At 59.5% G+C, this 19,416-nt stretch overlaps 1 protein-coding gene across 1 annotated transcript; it reads left to right on the top strand.

The window, feature by feature from the left end:
* Positions 1-1,433: 1,433 nt before the first annotated feature.
* LOC142027926 (scavenger receptor cysteine-rich type 1 protein M130-like) lies at positions 1,434-17,134 on the top strand. Its single transcript, XM_075022085.1, has 18 exons — positions 1,434-1,615; positions 3,474-3,844; positions 5,302-5,610; positions 6,274-6,597; positions 8,043-8,351; positions 9,017-9,340; positions 10,360-10,668; positions 10,897-11,211; positions 11,783-12,109; positions 12,196-12,510; positions 12,868-13,182; positions 13,658-13,720; positions 13,809-14,123; positions 14,544-14,579; positions 15,758-15,853; positions 16,276-16,359; positions 16,569-16,721; positions 16,950-17,134. The coding sequence occupies exons 1-18, from the start codon at positions 1,434-1,436 to the stop codon at positions 17,132-17,134; spliced, it is 4,332 nt and encodes a 1,443-aa protein (XP_074878186.1).
* Positions 17,135-19,416: the final 2,282 nt, after the last annotated feature.

Genomic DNA, 19,416 nt, shown 5'->3' with positions numbered 1-19,416 from the left:
AGGCTGGGGGCGGCAAGAGGCGGGGAGGGGACAAAGTCAGGACAGCTGACCCCAAGGGACCAAGGGGATATTCCACACCATATGACATCATAGTCAGCAATAGAACTAGGGGAGTGCTGGTCGTTCTTCAAAGTAGAAGAGGTAATTCACTTATTAAACTGTCTTTATCTCGACCCATGAGATTTTTTGTCTCGCTTTTGTCCTTCCACTTTCCTCCGCCATCCCCCTGGTGGGGAGTGAGCAAGTGACTGGGTGGGGGCTGCCACATGGGGTCACCCCACCAGATGAGCACATAGGAAATAGGTTGGTGTGTGCTTGTGAGGTCACTGGTGCCTGAGTAGATCATAGGCTGGGAGCTGGCACAAGGCTTGTGTAAGTGGTTGTGAGATTACCTGATACCTGAGCAGCTGATAGGCCAAGAGTATGAGCATAGCTTATGTCAGAGCTTGTGAGGTCACTTGTGCCTTTGCATCTCACAGGCAAGCAGATAGCAATTAGGTGGATATTTGGTGGTCAGCTCACTGGTGCCTGAGTAGCTGATAGGCAAGAGGGAGACACAATGGCTTGGGTATGTACTTGTGTTGTGACTCTGGGCTGAAGAGCTGATAGGCCAGGACCAGGCGCATGGCCCTTATAGGTTCTTGTAAGGTCACCAGAGGCAGACTACTGCAACAGCAAGTACCTGGCAAATGGGTGTACATGTACGTGCAAGGTCACTGGTGCCTGAGTAACTGATAAGGCAGGAGCAAGCATCTGGCATTGTACTGGTTTTGGCTGGGATAGAAGTAACTTATTATTTACTGAAATAGTGAGCAAGCGACTGTGTGAAACTTAGCTGCCAGCTGGGGTTAAACAGCAACAGGTATGTGTAGGTTGTTTTGAGGTCACTGGTGCCTTAGTAGCTGATAGAGCAGGAGCTGGCCCATGGCTTGTGTCTGTGCTTATGAGGTCACTCCTGCCTGAGTAGCTCATAGGCCTGGAGTAGACCAATGGCACGTGTAGGTGCTTCTAATGTCACTGTTGCCTGAGTAGCTGCTAGGGCAGGAGCAGGCCCCTAGTTTGTGTCAGTGGTTTTGAGGTCATTGGTGTCTGAATAGCCAATAGGCCAGGAAAAGGCCCATGTCAGATACAGATATTATGACGTCACCTGTGGCTGAGTAGCAGATAGGCTAGGAGTAGGCACATGGCTGTGTATGGATGAACTTGTGATGTCACTGGTGCCTGGAGAGCTGATAGGCCAGGAGCTGGCACATAGCTTGGGTAGGTGCTTCTGGTCTCACCAAAATAATATTCAGACCACGACCAAACGCCGCTTTTTGGAAGAACCATCGTTAGCAGAAGGCCATCCACCGCGCACACACGTGTGGCACTGTAACTCAGGCACACGTAGTGGTGCCAGTAGGAGGGGTGTGAGGTCACCCTCAGTATAAATCATGAGCACACAGCCATGGGAGGATGGCAGTGTTCACGTCACTGATGGCAACCCAAGGCTGCAGGGCTCGGTGCAGGGTGGCCGTGTGCTGTCACAAGGGCATCAGAGGGGACGGGATCCGCCTGGCCCCGTCACTGCGAGGCCGAAGGAGCAGCCCCTGCAGCTCTGGCTGGAGCATTCAGGGTAGGGGTGGCTCAGGGGCACCGCAGGGATGTGCCTGGGCACGGCGCCAGGAAGAAACCACAGACTTCCTCCGGAGCGCGGGGAGCTCTGCGAGGTCACGTGGGCTGTGGTTTGTGCACCTGCAGGCTGCAGCTCCCAAGCCACCCGCGGGGAATAACGGCCCCTCGGTGACATGCCAAGAGTCAGGGATGTGTCTGAGCCTCTGGGCTGCATGTCTGCTGTCGGGACAGAGACATGTCCCAGCTCCAGCTTATTGGAAGGGACCTTCTGTGGGGCTCTCCAGGGAGGGACGGGCGAGCCAGCGCTGCTGGGATGGGGCTCTGGCCTGGGCTAAGGGCCTTTCCCAGCTGCTGCTCCCAGCAGAGCGGGGTCTGAAGCAGGGGCAGGGGCTGTTTCCTTCCCTTCCTGACACAGCTCCTGGTGCAGTCTCAGCCCTGTGATTCCCATGGCACAGGGGTGGCTGGACACTCGCACCTGGGGCTCTTGGATGTGCCGGCTATAGGAGATGCTCAGTGCTCCTAGTCCACACGGCACGGTTCAGGGAGTGAAAAACCTGTTTCCCCCCATAACTGGCCCTGTCTTGTGACAGCCCTCCACCACAGTGACGTGACACCTGTAGCTGAGCCATCTCTCATATATGGTCATGAATGGCGCTGGAGAAGTTCATTGGAGGGCTGGGCTGTGTCGGAGGGGAGATGGCTCCCGATAATGTCTAAAAAGGTGCTGCTGCTTCGATTGGCTCCTCCTGTAGCTGGGCTGGCATCTGCAGAGATATATTGCCCTCCCATCGTCATTGTCCCCATGAGTCCCCAGGAGCCGTGGCAGGGAATGTAACATAGCAGGGATGTTCTGGCAGGGCAGGAGGCTCAGGATGGGCACTGAGGGACTCCTGTCCCCTCAGATGCTGTGGCTGCTCCTCTGGGTTCAGCTGTGCAGGGGTAAGTGCCCACTCCTTTGTCCCACAGCCCAGGGCCAGCAGGTACCAGTGTGGTCATTGGGATTTGTCTGGGAATGGGGCTTCTTTGCAGGTGCTACTGAGATGAGGGGCAGAAGGTGCTCAGGTCCATGGACCCTGTGCCCATCTGGGTGGGCGAGAATATCTCCTTTTGCAGGGCTCCAGTGTTCAGGGCAGCCTGTGCCTGGCTGGATTCATAGACAACCTGTCCTGGGGTACCCCTCTGGGATCCCCTCTTCCCCAGCACTGTACCTCTGGAGCTGGTGGTGGCCTAGCTGGTGATGGCAGCACCCAGAGATGCCCAGGGCACTGCCGAGCTCTAGGGTACCTCGGAGGGATTGTGTGCTGCTCACTGCCCCCTTGGTCCAGGGGACCCCTGACCCCATGAGAGCGGTTTGGACCCCACAGAGAGAAGGGGACCGGGGCATCTAGAGTAGAGAGACATCTTTCCTGAGGAGCTTGGCCCAGTGTAGGGACTGGGCTGACACCAGGGGCGAGGAGGGGACATGGGTTGGGGGATCCTCAGAATCATCGCAGTGCTCCCCCCTGGGGGTGGGGGTGGGTTTGGATGGTGCTGGGGCAGGCACAGGCTGGTGCTGGAAGCTGCAGGCCTGCGTACATGGAGCTGTTGAGGGGGTGCTGGGCTGGGGAGTAGCGGGTTCTCAGTGCAGCATTGGGCATTGTGTGTGGGTGGGTGTGGATGGGGGGGCAGGTGGCTGTTGGCGTGGGAGGCCTTGTGCAGTGGGATGGCGAGTGACCCACCTGGGCTGGAACTGGGCACCCACAGCCTTGCGCAGCCTGTGGGGATAGAAGGGAGCCCTGCACTGCACCAGGGACAGCCTGGAGGGGAGAGGGCTCCTACCCCTGTACCTTTGAATCAGCCCAGGTCGGGGGGTCCCCCAGACCTGCAGTGCTGGGGTTTGGCACTCTCCTGACCCGTCCCATGCTGGTGTTTGAAGGGGCTGCGGAGGTGAGGCTGGTGAATGGCGGCAGGCGCTGTGCTGGAAGAGTGGAGGTGAAACAACAGGGCCAGTGGGGGACCGTCTGTGGTCACTACTGGAGCATGAACGATGCGGCAGTGGTTTGTAAGCAGCTGGGCTGTGGGTCTGCTGTTGGAGCTCCTCAGTATGGACACTTTGGGGCAGGATCTGGCCCCATTTGGATGGATGATGTTGGCTGTAATGGCACCGAGTCTGCCCTGTCTGACTGCGAACACAAAGGATGGGGTGAACATGACTGTGTTCACGCTTTCGATGCTGGAGTGATGTGTTCAGGTAACGGGACAGCCCGTTCTTCACCTTTGGGTCTGGGATTGGGGAAGGGACCATGGCTGTGCCCTCAGGGAGCAACAAGTGGACACCAGAGCAGGGCCCAGTGGTGCTGGTCTAACTGCCAGGCTGGGATTGTCATTGCTGATGTCCCCAGTCCTTGGGGAAGGCCCAGAGGGAGCCTACCACAGGGTGATCTGACCTTGCCAGAGTGTCTCAGTCACCCACAGGCAGTGTCTTGGGCTGCAGATGAGTCCTCCATCCCTGCCCTGGGGTGTCCATTGGGCTTCATCGATCTCCACCCATTCTGCCAGGTTGCAGCCAACAATGCTGAGGGTCCCTGTGCTGGAAACACCCGGGGGCACTTGCTCGGCACTCCACGCTTTGGAGGGACGGCATGAGATGGCTGATCCTCCTGGGTCATTCCCCTTCACAGACGTGATTACCTCAACTGGATCAAATGGGCTTTTCAGAGAGGATGAGTGCTGGGCCCTGGGGAATGGAGCAGGGTGGCCACAAAGCCCTTCACTGCCTGTGCCCAGGGCTCGGCTGTGTGGACCAGCATGTGCGAGGGTTAGGAGCTTGGCAGCTGCTTGACCCTGGCGGCTTCCTCTAGCACCACCGCATGCACAGGCTGGTACTGAGACATCCCTGGGGCTGTGAATAGTCCTGAGGGGACACAGCCCCACACAGGCAGCACTGACCCACTGCCCAAGCTCTCCTGTCTGCCCATGATTCCCCGTGCTGCCCCATGAAACAGGGTCTTTGCCAGCACTTACCGGCTCTCATCTGTGCCTGCTGTTACTGTCGGTGCCAGCGTGAGGCCAGGGGGGCAGGCAGGTCTCCTGCCTCTCTACCTGGCTGTTGGCCTGGGACCTGTGCACCTCCAGGCAGAGCGCTATGTCCCTGGCTGAGGACAGCCCCTCCAAGCAGGCATTGGAGGGGTCTGAACAGGCACCAGGCATGATAGCAGCTGCACCATTTCTGTGCCCTGTGACATCTTCACCTAACAGGAATCTCCCAGCACGCCAGAACATCCCTGGGAGCAAGGTGCATTTCTGGCTGCATCAAGGTGATGGTCTGGCCTGGTCCCAAGCTCTGCAGGGGCTGAGCAGGCTGCAGCAGTCTTTATCATCTGGGCCAGTTCTCCTGGATCCGAACTGTGCACACTACTGCAGTGCTGGGGGGACCGTGCCAGGCAGTGCAGGGCACCGTGTGCAGCAGCGGTTTCTCTGAGTGGTGCCTGGTGCTGTGACAGACACATACCCTCGAGTGCTGTGATGGTGTAGAGATGGGGTACATGGGGGTCTGGATGTGCCTGTGTCACCAACACTCCCCCAAAAACTTCCGCTGGGATGTGCAATGGGCAGTTTGGTCACAGCTTGCTTGGAGGTGATGTGGGACGTGGGCATTTAACTGCCAGAGGTGTCTGGGAACTCCCAGTTGTTTTGGTTTTTTTCCAGAATTTGTCCGGCTGGTGGGAGGGAAGAGCCGCTGCTCAGGACGTGTGGAGATCCATGATGGGGACCAGTGGAAAACTGTCTGTGATTCACACTTTGGTCCCAAAGCTGCTGATGTGGTCTGCAGGGAGCTGCAGTGCGGCGTGGCCCTGCCTGTCACTGGGCCAGCTCACTTTGGAGAAGGGTTCAGTCCCATCTGGGATGGAGAGCTGCAGTGTGTGGGCAATGAATCCCGCCTCATCTCCTGCCGCAGAGGGTCCTCCAGGGACCAGCCCTGCACCCACGCGAATGGTGCTATTGTCACTTGCACACGTAAGGACTCAGGGAGGGGTGCTGAACGCTGGGGTGAGCTCCAGCCTGAGCGGGGGCAGGTTGTGCCTGTAGCGACAAGGCAAGTGGGCTATCTGTTCCCACAGGCTGGCAGAGAGGTGACCTTCCTGGGGGACCCTACACAGGGCAGGGCTGGGCTGCTGGCCAAGGACAAGGAGGGGGCATGGGGTGGGAGGGCTCAGTGAGATCATCGTGTTGTTCCACAGGGGACACAGAAAGGCCTGAAGGCAGAGGATAAGCTGGGAGGGGGTCAGGGCAGGTTGTGGTCCAGGGGAGCTGGGGGCTTTGGGGAGAAGCAGCAGAGTGTGCTTGGGGGAGCCTTGGTGGGGCAGGTCTCTCCTCAGGGTGCTGGCAGGGGAGGAGCAGGTGCCCTAGGTGGGCATGGGCCAGGGGCAGGTGGTGCTGGCTGTTGAGGTAGAAGGAGGTGCCAAAGGCTGTGGGGCCACAAATGACCCAGCAGGGCCAGAACTGCAGACCCCCAGCCTTGCAGCACCCGTGAGGATAGAAGGGACCCCTGCCCTGCTCGGGGGACAGACTTGGAGGGGAGAGGGCTCCCACCCTGGCACCTCTGATGCCACCCGGGCAGGGGTTCCCCCAGACGCACACTGCTGGGGCTTGGCAATGTTCTAACTGGTCCTGTGTCAGTGTTTGAAGGTGCTGTGGAGGTGAGGCTGGCGGATGGCGGCAGAGACTGTGCTGGGAGAGTGGAGGTGAAACAACAGGGCCAGTGGGGGACCGTCTGTGGTCACTACTGGAGCATGAACGATGCGGCAGTGGTTTGTAAGCAGCTGGGCTGTGGGTCTGCTGTTGGAGCTCCTCAGTATGGACACTTTGGGGCAGGATCTGGCCCCATTTGGATGGATGATGTTGGCTGTAATGGCACCGAGTCTGCCCTGTCTGACTGCGAACACAAAGGATGGGGTGAAAATGACTGCATTCATGCTCTCGACGCTGGAGTGATGTGTTCAGGTAGGGGGACAGCCTGTTCCTCACCTTTAGGCCTGTGAGAGGAGAAGGGACCATCCTCAGGGAGCGACAAGTGGACACCAGAGCAGGGCCCAGTGATGCTGGTCTAAATGCCAGGCTGGGATTGTCATTGCTGGTGTCCCCAGTCCTTGGTGAAGGCCCAGAGGGAGCCTACCACAGGGTGATCTGATCTTGCCAGAGTGTCTCAGTCATCCTCAGTCAGTGTCTTAGGCTGCAGATGAGTCCTCCATCCCTGCCCTGGGGTGTCCATTGGGTTTCATCGATCTCCACCCATTCTGCCAGTTTGCAGCCAACAATGCTGAGGGTCCCTGTGCTGGAAACACCCGGGGGCACTTGCTCGGCACTCCACGCTTTGGAGGAATGGCATGAGATGGCTGATCCTCCTGGGTCATTCCCCTTCACAGACGTGATTACCTCAACTGGATCAAATGGGCTTTTCAGAGAGGATGAGTGCTGGGCCCTGGGGAATGGAGCAGGGTGGCCACAAAGCCCTTCACTGCCTGTGCCCAGGGCTCGGCTGTGTGGACCAGCATGTGCGAGGGTTAGGAGCTTGGCAGCTGCTTGAGTCTGGCTGCTTCCTCCTGCACCACCGCATGCACAGGCTGGTACTGAGACATCCCTGGGGCTGTGAATAGTCCTGAGGGGACACAGCCCCACACAAGCAGCACTGACCCACTGCCCAAGCTCTCCTGTCTGCCCATGATTCCCCACGCTGCCCCATGACATGAAGGCTTTGCCAGCAGTTACTGATCCTCATCTGTGCCTGCTGGTCTCTGAGAGCTGGCATGAGCCCAGTGGGAGTCTCCTGCCCCTCTGCCCGGCCATCCATCTGGGTTATGGACATCTCCAGGCAGAGCACTGTGTCCCTGGCTGAGGACAACCTACCCCTGAGCAGACATCAGAGGGATGTGGACACGCACCAGGCATGATGGCAGCTGCACCATTTCTGTGCTCTGTGACATCTTCCGCCTAAAATGAACCTTCCAACACCCCAGGAACACCCCTGGGAGCAAGGGGCATTTCTAGCTGCATCAAGGTGATGGTCCAGCCTGGTCCCAAGCTCTGCAGGGGCTGAGCAGGCTGCAGCAGTCTTTATCATCTGGGCCAGTTCTCCTGGACCCGAACTGTGCACACTACTGCAGTGCTGGGGGGACCATGCCAGGCAGTGCAGGGCACCCTGTGCAGCAGCAGTTTGTCTGAGTGGTGCCTGGTGCTGTGACAGACACATACCCTCGAGTGCTGTGATGGTGTAGAGATGGGGTGCATGAGCGTCTAGATGTGCCTGTGTCACCAACACTCCTCCAACAACCTCCTCTGGGATGTGCAATGGGCAGTTTGGTCACGGCTTGCTTGGAGGTGATGTGGGACATGGGCATTTAACTGCCAGAGGGCTCTGGGAACTCCCAGTTGTTTTGGTTTTTTTCCAGAATTTGTCCGGCTGGTGGGAGGGAAGAGCCGCTGCTCAGGACGTGTGGAGATCCATGACGGGGACCAGTGGAAAACTGTCTGTGATTCACATTTTAGTCCCAACGCTGCTGATGTGGTCTGCAGGGAGCTGCAGTGTGGCGTGGCCCTGCCTGTCACTGGGCCAGCTCACTTTGGAGAAGGGGTCAGTCCCATCTGGGATGGAGAGCTGCAGTGTGTGGGGAATGAATCCCGCCTCATCTCCTGCCGCAGAGGGTCCTCCAGGGACCAGCCCTGCACCCACGCGAATGGTGCTATTGTCACCTGCACATGTAAGGACTCAGGGACGGGGTGCTGAATGCTGGGGTGAGCTCCAGCCTGAGTGGGGGCAGGTTGTGCCTGTAGCGACAAGGCAAGTGGGCTATCTGTTCCCACAGGCTGGCAGAGAGGTGACCTTCCTGGGGGACCCTACACAGGGCAGGGCTGGGCTGCTGGCCAAGGACAAGGAGGGGGCATGGGGTGGGAGGGCTCAGTGAGATCATCGTGTTGTTCCACAGGGGACACAGAAAGGCCTGAAGGCAGAGGATAAGCTGGGAGGGGATCAGGGCAGGTTGTGGTCCAGGGGAGCTGGGGGCTTTGGGGAGAAGCAGCAGAGTGTGCTTGGGGGAGCCTTGGTGGGGCAGGTCTCTCCTCAGGGTGCTGGCAGGGGAGGAGCAGGTGCCCTAGGTGGGCATGGGCCAGGGGCAGGTGGCAGCTGGCTGTTGGGGTAGAAGGAGGTGCCAAAGGCTGTGGGGCCACAAATGACCCAGCAGGGCCAGAACTGCAGACCCCCAGCCTTGCAGCACTCGTGAGGATAGAAGGGACCCCTGCACTGCTCGGGGGACAGACTTGGAGGGGAGAGGGCTCCCACCCTGGCACCTCTGATGCCACCCGGGCAGGGGTTCCCCCAGACGCACACTGCTGGGGCTTGGCACTGTTCTAACTGGTCCTGTGTCAGTGTTTGAAGGTGCTGTGGAGGTGAGGCTGGCGGATGGCGGCAGAGACTGTGCTGGGAGAGTGGAGGTGAAACAACAGGGCCAGTGGGGGACCGTCTGTGGTCACTACTGGAGCATGAACGATGCGGCAGTGGTTTGTAAGCAGCTGGGCTGTGGGTCTGCTGTTGGAGCTCCTCAGTATGGACACTTTGGGGCAGGATCTGGCCCCATTTGGATGGATGATGTTGGCTGTAATGGCACCGAGTCTGCCCTGTCTGACTGCGAACACAAAGGATGGGGTGAAAATAACTGTGTTCACACTCTCGATGCTGGAGTGATGTGTTCAGGTAAGTGGACAGACCCTTTGGGTCTGGGATTGGGGAAGGGCCTGTAGCTGTGCCCTCAGGGAGCGACAAGTGGACACCAGAGCAGGGTCCAGTGATGCTGGTCTAACTGCCAGGCTGGGACTGTCATTGCTGATGTCCCCAGTCCTTTGGGAAGGCCAAGAGGGAGCCTACGCACTGCATGCACAGGCTGGTACTGAGATGTCCCTGGGGCGGTGAGTAGTCCTGTGGGGACATGACCCTGTGCAAGCAGCACTGATGAACTGCCCAAGTCCTCCCGCCTGCCCATGGTTCCCCGTTCTGCCCCATGACATGGGGCCTTTGGCAGCAGTTACTGATCCTCATCTGTGCCTGCTGGTCTCTGAGAGTTGGTATGGGGCCAGTGGGATTATCCTCCCCTTCTGTCCGGCCATCCCTCTGGGTTGTGGACACCTCCAGGCAGACCACGGTGTCCCTGGGTGAGGACACCCTCCCCCCGAGCAGACATCAGAGGGATGTGGATAGGTCCAGGCATGATGACAGCTGCACCATTTCTGTGCTCTGTGACATCTTCCACCTAAAATGAACCTTCCAAGACCCCAGGAACACCCCTGGGATCAGGGGGTGCTTCTGGTTGCATCAAGGTGATGGTCCTGCTTGGCCCAAAGCTCTGCAGGGGCTGAGCAGGCTGCAGCAGTCATTATCATCTGGGCCAGTTCTCCTGGATCGAAAATGCTCACACTTTTGCAGTGCTGGGGAGACTACACCAGGCAACGCAGGGAACCTTGTGTGGGAGCACTTTGTCTGAGGAGTACCTGTGGCTGTGAGTCTGTGACAGACACATACCCTCGAGTGCTGTGATGGTGTAAGAGATAGGATGTGTGGGGGTCTTGATGTGCCTATGTCACCAACACTCCCCCAACAACTTCCTCTGAAATGTGCAATGGGCAGTTTGGTCATGGCTTGCTTGGAGGTGATGTGGGACATGGGCATTTAACTGCCAGAGGTCTCTGGGAACTCCCAGTTGTTATGTTTTTTTTCAGGATTTGTCCGGCTGGTGGAAGGGAAGAGCCAGTGCTCGGGACGTGTGGAGATCCATGATGGGGACCAGTGGAAAACTGTCTGTGATTCACATTTTAGTCCCAACGCTGCTGCCGTGGTCTGCAGGGAGTTGCAGTGCGGCGTGGCCCTGCCTGTCGCTGGGCCAGCTCACTTTGGAGAAGCTGTCAGTCCTATCTGGGATGGAGAGCTGCAGTGTGTGGGCAATGAATCCCGCCTCATCTCCTGCCACAGAGGGTCCTCCAGGGAGCAGCCCTGCACCCATGCAAACAGCGCTGTTGTCACCTGCACACGTAAGGACTCAGGGAGGGGTGTTTTACAACTGGGCTGTGTCAGGGGTTGGGGAACAGAGCAAGGACCGTGCTGGGCCAGGTGTGAGGACAGGAGGGATGATGGGATTGTCTGCAGCACGAAAATAGTACAGAAGGAGAAGAAAGGCATGCTGTCCCCCTGGCCTCTCCACCAGCTACTGAGGGTACACAAGCACCAATCCACCCTCTATCCTCCTCCTCTGTCCCCAGAATACACAGGATTCAGGCTGGTGAACGGCAGCACAGCGTGTGCAGGGAGGGTAGAGATCCAGGTGTTGCGGACCTGGGGAACTCTCTGTGCCTCCCACTGGGATCTCTCGGATGCCCATGTTCTCTGTCGTCAACTCAACTGTGGGTTTGCTGAGTCCATTCCTGGAGGAGAGCATTTTGGGAGAGGGACTGGCCCTGTCTGGAGAGACTCATTCCACTGTGATGGGACAGAAGCCCATCTGGGACAGTGCCCAGTGATCACCCTGGGGGCCTCACCATGCTCCCACGGGAACAACGCTGCTGTCATTTGCTCAGGTGAGTGCTGGAAAAATGCTGCATAACTCCATGTGCCCTTTGTGTATGATGTGGCCACCCAAAGCAGGGGTCCCACAGCAGTGCAAGGCTGAATTTCTCCCTGGAGAAACCCTGGCTTCCCCAGGAGCCATCTGGAGGGCTTTGCCTGCTCAGAGTGACCGCTCTACTTTGGGAGAGCTGAGGGCTGAAAGGAGGCAGGCATCTGCCCCCAGGGCAGTGGTTCAGGCCCCAGCACCACCACCAGGCCTGGGCTCCTCCATTCTCCTACTGTGGGACAAGCCCAGAGCAGGGCTGCAGGGCTGTGCTCCATCTCTGGCTGCAGACAACTGCATCCCATGCCCAGAGAGAGCTCTGCAGAGTCTCATCCCACCACCCAGGAAGCAGGTGCCTGGGTGCCCCCAGGAGCAGCAGACCTGGGGGTGAGCTGCAGAGAGGGTTTTGCCCTCGCTTCTTGTCAGCAAAAGGCTCAATCTTGCCATGTTTGGTTGGAAAATCCCCCCTCGCCCTTATCCCTGAAGGATGCCATGCTCCCCGGTGCCACCAATGGCTGTGGCATCTCTGCTCTCCCCAGGCTCAGCCGGCTTTGCATCCCTGCGGCTGGTGGGTGGAGAGAGCCGGTGCGACGGACGAGTGGAGATCTTCCAGAATGGGACGTGGGGCAGAGTCCTGGATGACCAGTGGGACTTGCAGGAGGCCAGCGTGGTGTGCCGGCAGCTGCGGTGCGGAGAGGCAGGGACAGCCTACAACCCCCCAAAACCTGAGCGAGGGTCGGGTCCCGTGGGTCTGCGAGGGGTCCGGTGCGCAGGGCACGAGGCCAGCCTGGCCCTCTGCAACACCTCCCTGCCCGAGAGTGCACCGGCGGCAGGGGTTGCGGAGGACGTGGGAGTCATTTGCTGGGGTGAGTGGCGCTGCACGGGCCCCCCAGGTGATGGGGTGGGTGGGCTGCCGGCCCCTGACAGCAACTGGGGTTTCTACCCACTACAGGGAGCCGAAGGGTCCGGCTGGTGAATGGGGCCGGGCGCTGTGCTGGGAGAGTAGAGGTCTACTACCAGGGCATCTGGGGGACTGTCTGTGACGATGGCTGGGACCTGTCTGATGCTGCAGTCGTTTGCTACCAGCTGGGCTGTGGAGGGGCAGTGGAGGCAGCCGGCTCCGCTCAGTTCGGGGAAGGCTCCAGGCAGATCTGGCTGGATGGTGTGAACTGCTCTGGGGCCGAAGCTGCTCTCTGGGACTGCCCTGCCAGGCCCTGGGGGCAGCACGACTGCGGGCACAAAGAGGATGCGGGAGTCATCTGCTCAGGTCTGTGCCGGGAGCTGTAGTGGGAGCCTGGCTCTCACGGAGGCCAGGATGCAAGAAGAGGCGGGCATGGCCAAGGATGTCCCTGGCTGCCTCTGAGCTCCTGCCCGAGCATGTCCTGTGGACACCCATGCACGGGTACCCTCAGTCCCACTGCACATCCCTGGGGAGCTCAGCCATCCCTGAGGGCTAGCAGGAAGGGCAGGGGTGTCTGTCCATCAGGGGCTTCTCTCTGCCCTTGGGTGCAAGGGGGACGTACTGGCCATGGCCCTACCCAGCTGTGGGCCTGGGGGGTGCAGAGGTGTCCTGGCTCCCACAGCCCCAGACCAGCCTGTTCCCTCTTGGTACTTTTCTTCCCAGAGTTCATGGCCCTGAGGCTGGAGAACAGTGATGGCTGCTCCGGGCGCCTGCAGGTTTTCTACAACGGAACGTGGGGCAGCATTTGCTCCAACTCGATGACTCTCGACACGGTGTCGCTGGCATGCAAGGAGCTGGGCTGCGGGGACGGAGGATCCCTGGAAACACAGCTGCCTTATGGAAGGGTGTCTGGCCCTACATGGCTGGATAACGTGCGGTGTGGGGAGAAAACCAGCTCCTTCTGGCAGTGTCCCTCTGCTCCCTGGAACCCACAGTCATGTGAAGACCCACGAGAGGAGGCCCACATCACCTGCAATGGTAACTGTGAGCCACCTGGGCACCCCAGTGTCACTCTAGCTCCTGTTCCCTGTTGAGCACAGCCAAATGTAGAAAAAGAGCTTGGAGGGGCTTTTCCTTTCCATGTCAGTCCCTTCTGCTGCTGGTGGCAGAAAAGCGATCACAGCCACACACGTCCAGCAGCAGTTGCCACCCAGGTTGCCAGCAGCACCTGGGGGAGGCAGAGGCATCTCCAGGTGAGGTCTCAGAAGAGACCCGACAGGGTTCAGAAGAGCCTCCCCTCCATAGACACGTTCCTGCTGCTCTGTTAAACAGGGACCTTTTGGGGCTGAGCAGTTGGGGTCCCCCCACAGTCCTGTACATGTCCCATGAATGACCAGGGTTCAGTTGCTGCCGTGATCGAGATGGCAGAGGGAGGCAGGAGCAGAGCTCAGCCCTGCTCTCTTCTGCACAATCTCCCAAACCAGCCCTTTCACCACAATGTTTCCTTCTTCAGGAAGACGCCCAGAAATACTCTCGATCCCGCTGGCCCCGTGCCCCAACTCCACGACGTGCACAGGTAGGGAGCTGCTCCTCTGTGGATGCTTCTTGTCTGGCAGGGCTCTGCCTGCTGTCTCCTTGCCATGGGAGGTCTTTGCCTTCTCCAGACAGGGAGAAGATTCGTGCCGTGGGAGGTGAGGACAGGTGCTCGGGCAGAGTGGAGGTCTGGCACCGTGGCTCTTGGGGGACGGTGTGCGACGACTCCTGGGACATGCGGGATGCCGAGGTGGCGTGCAGGCAGCTGGGCTGTGGCCCCGCGGTGTCTGCCCTGCATGAGGCTGCGTTTGGGATGGGGACGGGCCCCATCTGGCTGGAGCAGGTGGAGTGCCGGGGGACAGAGCTGTCTCTGCAGGACTGCTGGGCCCGGCCTGGGGATGGTGGTGCTTGCCGGCATAAGGAAGATGCTGCTGTGAACTGCTCAGGTGAGTGGCAGGGCTGGGACCCCTTGCTTGGGTATTGGCAGGGAGCTGGGGAAGACCTTTTGCTGCCTTGGTCCTGGCATGGCCCCTGACCTCCCAAGAGCAAGAACATTCCTGCGGAGTGCAGGAGCCTGGTGCCAAGTGGGGAGCAGCCTCGGTGGAACTGGATGTGTTCTGGCCCTTGCCTGTGGGGCCCTGCAGCCCCAGGGTTATCCCCTGGGCTGCCTGTGCCATCCCGCCTGACACCCAGAGCAGAGGCAATGAGCCGTTTCCCAGCCTCTCTTTCTAGCACTACAGGAGGGGCAATTTGGGTGGGATGTGTCAGGGACATGCACAGACACACACACGGTGTGTTGGGGAGGAGGCTCCCCGGTACCCACACAGCCACCTTCTCAGCCCAGCTCTCCTTTTCCTCCTCTGCAGCTACACCCAGGACAGCAGCATCCCCACCCCAAGCAGGTAACTTGTCTTCCCCTGCGGCTGGGTATCCCCAGGGCCAGACTGTGACCCACAGCTGGGTGGAAGGGGCTCCTTGCTGAGGTGTGAAACTCCCAGGAGAAGGCACTGGTCTGGTGGTGAGGGGCTAGGGAAGGTTGTAATTTACTCCTCAGGGTAGAAGCTTCTCCATCGCTCATCCCTGGGGCCCTCCACCCCCTGCTGCCTTGTGTGATGGGGGTCAGGAATGGTGCTTTTTTCCCCTCACCCAGGTGTGGTGCTGGCCTTTCCATATTCTTGCCCACGCAGATTCCCCCCAGGGCCGTCTGACTGCCAGCGGGAGAATCTCAGTGCCCATCATCATCTGCATCATCCTGGGGGTCCTTCTCTGCCTGCTCCTGGCCCTCCTGGCTGGGCAAGCGCTAAGCACCAGGGCTGGGCGCAGAGGTTGGTCTTTCCACAGCAGTCCCAGGGGAAGAGAGATACCTCCTGGAAGGGCTGCAGGGTGTCAGTGAGGGGCACAGGCAGAGCTGGGGGGATGAGACCGTGTGCTGCCACCTGTCCCATGCACCACCCCATTGACTGCCTGGCCATGGGGCACCGGCAGCAAGGGGTGGAGAGAGCCCAGAAATGGGGGGAGGTAGCGATGAGGCGAGGAGAGAGACAGCAGAAATGGCAGAGCGGGGCTGGGAGATATGTGAGCAGAGAGGAGATGGCCAAGGCTGGCAGTGCTCTGGGTAGTGCTGGGGGTGCTCTGGGACAAGGGTGATGATGGGAGGAGTGCAGGGTATCAGGGTCCATCCCCATGGTGTTAGGCCCCCAGGCTGTCCCCTCTGCCCAGCTCTGCCCACCCCCTGGCAGGACATGGGCCCTACTCTAGACCCATGGGACAGATAGGGGAAAGCTCCAGGTGGAGAGGAAACATGGGAGCTGCTCCAGGGTCAGACAAGGGGTGTATGACCCTGGGGCCAGAGGGGCATGAGCACTGTCTCCCATGGGATGATGCAAGAGTGACACTGCCCCAGATAATCTCCACAGCGATGTTGCCCTCACTGGGGATGTGGCAGATGTGCCTGGACAGTGCAGTGGGGCTGCGCCGTTGGGCCAGTCCTGAGCTGGCCCAAGAAACAGGTTTGGGGTAGAGCAGTGTGATCCCATTGCCCCTCTGCCTGTCCCTGTGCCAGCCCTGCCTCTGTCCCCAGGCTCCAGGAGTGCTCAGGAGATGTTCCCTGAGGCTGTGTATGAGGAGGTCGGTTACAGCCCAGTGTGGGAGAAGCAGGCGAGGTTTGGTCGCTCAGGTGGGTGTGGGTCATCCCTGGAGGCACATCTGCAGGACCCTTTCCCCTGGCCCCAACCCTGGGCTGATTCCCTGAAGCCCCCAGCCCACTGTGATGCTGGGGCCATGTGGTCTGTGGGGACAGCATCCAGGTCCTGGCCTGGGAGGGGAGCTTTCTCCCCACCAGCTTTGCCTGTCCCACTGGACATCCCCTCTCTTCCTGCCCCTGCACCCCATGTGACACGCGTGGAGTGAAGGAAAGGGCTGTCCTAGGGCAGCTCTGGGAGCACCTTTGAGACAGGGTTTGCCCCAGGGAGGCAGGCTGATTTCCCAGCCCTCCTCCCCATGCAGCCCCAGCTCTGTGGGTCCCCCTTCCCCAGCAGCACTGACCACGAGCCAGGTCAGCGGGGCTCACTTCATAACAGCCAGCGTGCATCTCTCCAGGCTCCTATTCAGAGGAGTCCCTGACCCAGCTGCAGCCCTACCCTGGGGTCAGCGAGGAGGAGGATGGTCTGGGATCAGCAGCAGGTAACAGAGGCAAGAAGGAGTTGATCTCCCTGAAGACATGTGATGGACAGAGGTTTCACTGAGTGTTACTGTTGGAGATGGGGAGGACAAGGGGGTCTCCTGTGGTGCTGCCAACACCAGTGTCTCAGCCCTGAGTCCCTGCACATCTTCCCGTCCTCTGCTCTGCAGGATGTATCTTCTGACTGTCACCAGCTCCCCTCTCCTTTCAGATGTTCTTGTCCCACCCAGAGGTGACCCAGCGGATGGCTATGATGATGCCAGGGAGGTTTCTAATCTGGAGGAGGATGTTGCCCCTGGGCAGGGAGAGAGGGAAATGCCCAGGGAGCCAGAGGAGGGAGCAGAGCCCAGGGATGCACCCAGAGGTGAGAGGGAAATTTAACACTGCTTGTTCCTGGGATGCCATCCCTGGTGCCATTCAAGTTGCTGCTGTCCTGAGACCCCAGCCTCCTGGGAAGGGGGAACCTGTCCTGGGAGTTTTCCTTGGAGGGACTAGGGGTGGGAGAAGGAGCTGAATGTGGTGAGGAGCCTGGAGGAAGATGATGTAGAGACCCCATGGGGTGAACTGCAATGTCCTGCCTTGCTGCTTGCAGGGGCCAGCCTGCGCTCCTGGAGAAGTGCTGGGGTCCCTGGAGCTGAAGGAGGCTCGTGGCCCTTGTCCCTGGTGAGCATGGGCTATGATGATGCTGAAGAGGTCTCTCTGGCACATCCCCCTGAGGACACAATGGCTGTGACACCGGAGCTCTGTGCACAACAGTCCCGGAGCCCCAGGCCATGAGAGCCCATCCCTGCTGTGCAGCTGGGTGCAGCCAGGAGGGAGAAGAGGTCTGTGGAGCTGGGATAGCCGTGAGCACCAGGGAACCATCTCCCTTGGCTCAGGGGCAACAGAAACCGCCTGAAGTTTCCTCTATTTTTATTCCCCTTTTTATGCTGTGCATCATCTTTGTTCATAATAGAACAGCTGTGTTCAGCTTTGACCCGGAGCTGGTGCTTGCCTGCCCAAGTGTCAGGGCATCTTCCTGAGGCTGATCAGGAGGAGCAGAGAACAAAGTCATGGAGGTGGGGAAATGGGCACGTCTCAGGGACAGCAGACTTGGGGTCAGGCTGTGGGGCTGCGAGAGCCCATGGTCGCTGGGGAATAATCCTGCTGACAGAGACATTTCCAACCTACTGGCCACAGGCAGTTTCTACTCAAAATGGCTCTCTGATAGCTCCCATGATGCACTGCAGTGGGAGCACCCATTTCCTTGTCCTAGGGTTTCCCAGCTGCTCTTTGACCCAAGCAGGGCCTGGGCCGTGCTGGTCCCACAGTGCAGAGGCCATGATAGAGCTGCCGTATCAGGCTAAGCCCTGGGCTGTGACCCCACAGAAGTGAGCCCTGAGGTGGCCGCAGTGCCCTGAACATCCCAGCCAGCCCCAGGGTGTATCATGGCCCATGGATTACCTCCCACAATGGTTAGGAGGCAGCTCTGCTCCCCACTGCCCCAGCACAGGCTGCAGAGCCACTTTCTGGGACACACGGGGCTGGGATTCCCTCTCCTCATGCTCTGCCAGGACCCCAGTCTCCATGGGCTGCTCCTGCTGCCTTGGGCCCTCGCAGACCCTGAGCACTCTTGCCAAGGCACTGAGCTGCCATCTTCCTCAGCAGAGGCTGTAAGGTGCCACGGCAGCCCTGGGACCCCCTCCTCCTGCTCTCCTCCAGCTCCCACCCCTGCCCGCCTGCTGCCTCGACAGGGATGTCAGTTTGGTTTTGTGTCAGGGCAGAACTTGTGTGCAGGTACAAGAGGGATGGGAGCAGGGGGGATGGGGGCACCTTTCCCCTAGAACTGCTAGAGGGCTGGGAGGATGGAGAAAAGATCCCCAGGAGATGTGTGCTGCAGCCAGAAGCCATGGTCCAGTCCCTGACCTGGAGAAGGGCTCATCTGGGAGGATGCTCATGTGGGCACATTTCCATGGCAGAGGAGATTTTGTGTCCCTCCCCTGAAAGAGGCACTGCTGGGAGATGAGCCAGGGTTCCTCTCCCTTGGCTATGGCTTTCACCTGCCCCAGCGCCTATGGGCAGAGAAACTTCTTACGTAGCAGCCAGGCGGGGGGAAGGGTTTGACACCTGGGCAGGACCTGGCACCTGAACCGCCCTCCCTGCTCCTGCTGGTGGGTCTCCACACCCCTCCGGCACTTCCCCAAAAGGCTCCTCTGCTGCGGGCTGGAAGGTGCATTGGCTGTCTGTGGCAGGGTTCCCTGTGGGGAGCTGCTGGAGCTCAGTACTGCTGCAAGCAGCAGGATCTGGCCCTAGAGGAGAAGCGGGGAGGAGGTGGCTGTCACCAACACCCTCTCCCACTTCAGCATTGCCCCATTCCCTACTGGGACCTCCTCCACCCCTGGGGTGATCCTGGGGGGATCGGAGAAGCCCAGGCACACACAATCCTCTGCCCCATACCCCAGAGCCTTCCTGCTGGCAGACCCCATGGGAGAGCAGCGTTCCCAGGGTGAGACCCCCACGGTGATGGTTGACATACATGGACACTGCAAACACAGCCTCCATCCCCTAGAAAACTCCCATGGGGGCAAGCTCCAGCCCTGCATCTCAGAGAAGGAAGGTATCAAAGTGAAGTAAAGAAGAAGGGGGGAGTGTTATCTTCTGAACACAGGCTGGTGGGGGCTATGGACAGTATGGACACTGACATGCAGACTCAAGGTGCTCCAAGTGGGGACTGAGGAGAGGAACCCAGCGCCTGTCCTGTGCCACCTCGCTGCCAGCTCTGCCCTCCCACAGGTGTAATATTTCTCCCTTACTCTGGCACCTGGCAGACATTTTCCTCTTCCTCCTGGGGGAGATGAGCCACAGGCCTGTGTGTGCTTGAGGGGGGCAGCACACCTGAGCAGGAAGAGCCTGTTTCATGGCATCTGGGGGCCTGAACAGTCTGGCCCTGCAGGCTGGGTCCATTCTCTGCAGCAAAGCAAGATTGTTGCTGTAGCCCAGATCTGTGGTTGTTCCTGCAGCTCCCGAGGACCTGTCTGAGGGGGTTCACAGTGAGACCCCCAGGTCTCAGCACTGCAGCC

This window comes from Buteo buteo, unplaced genomic scaffold (genome assembly GCF_964188355.1).
Source record: "Buteo buteo unplaced genomic scaffold, bButBut1.hap1.1 HAP1_SCAFFOLD_87, whole genome shotgun sequence".
NCBI classification, from domain to species: Eukaryota; Metazoa; Chordata; class Aves; order Accipitriformes; family Accipitridae; genus Buteo; species Buteo buteo.
Note: the sequence above shows the minus strand (reverse complement) of the source record. Positions and strands in the feature narration are given on the sequence as shown.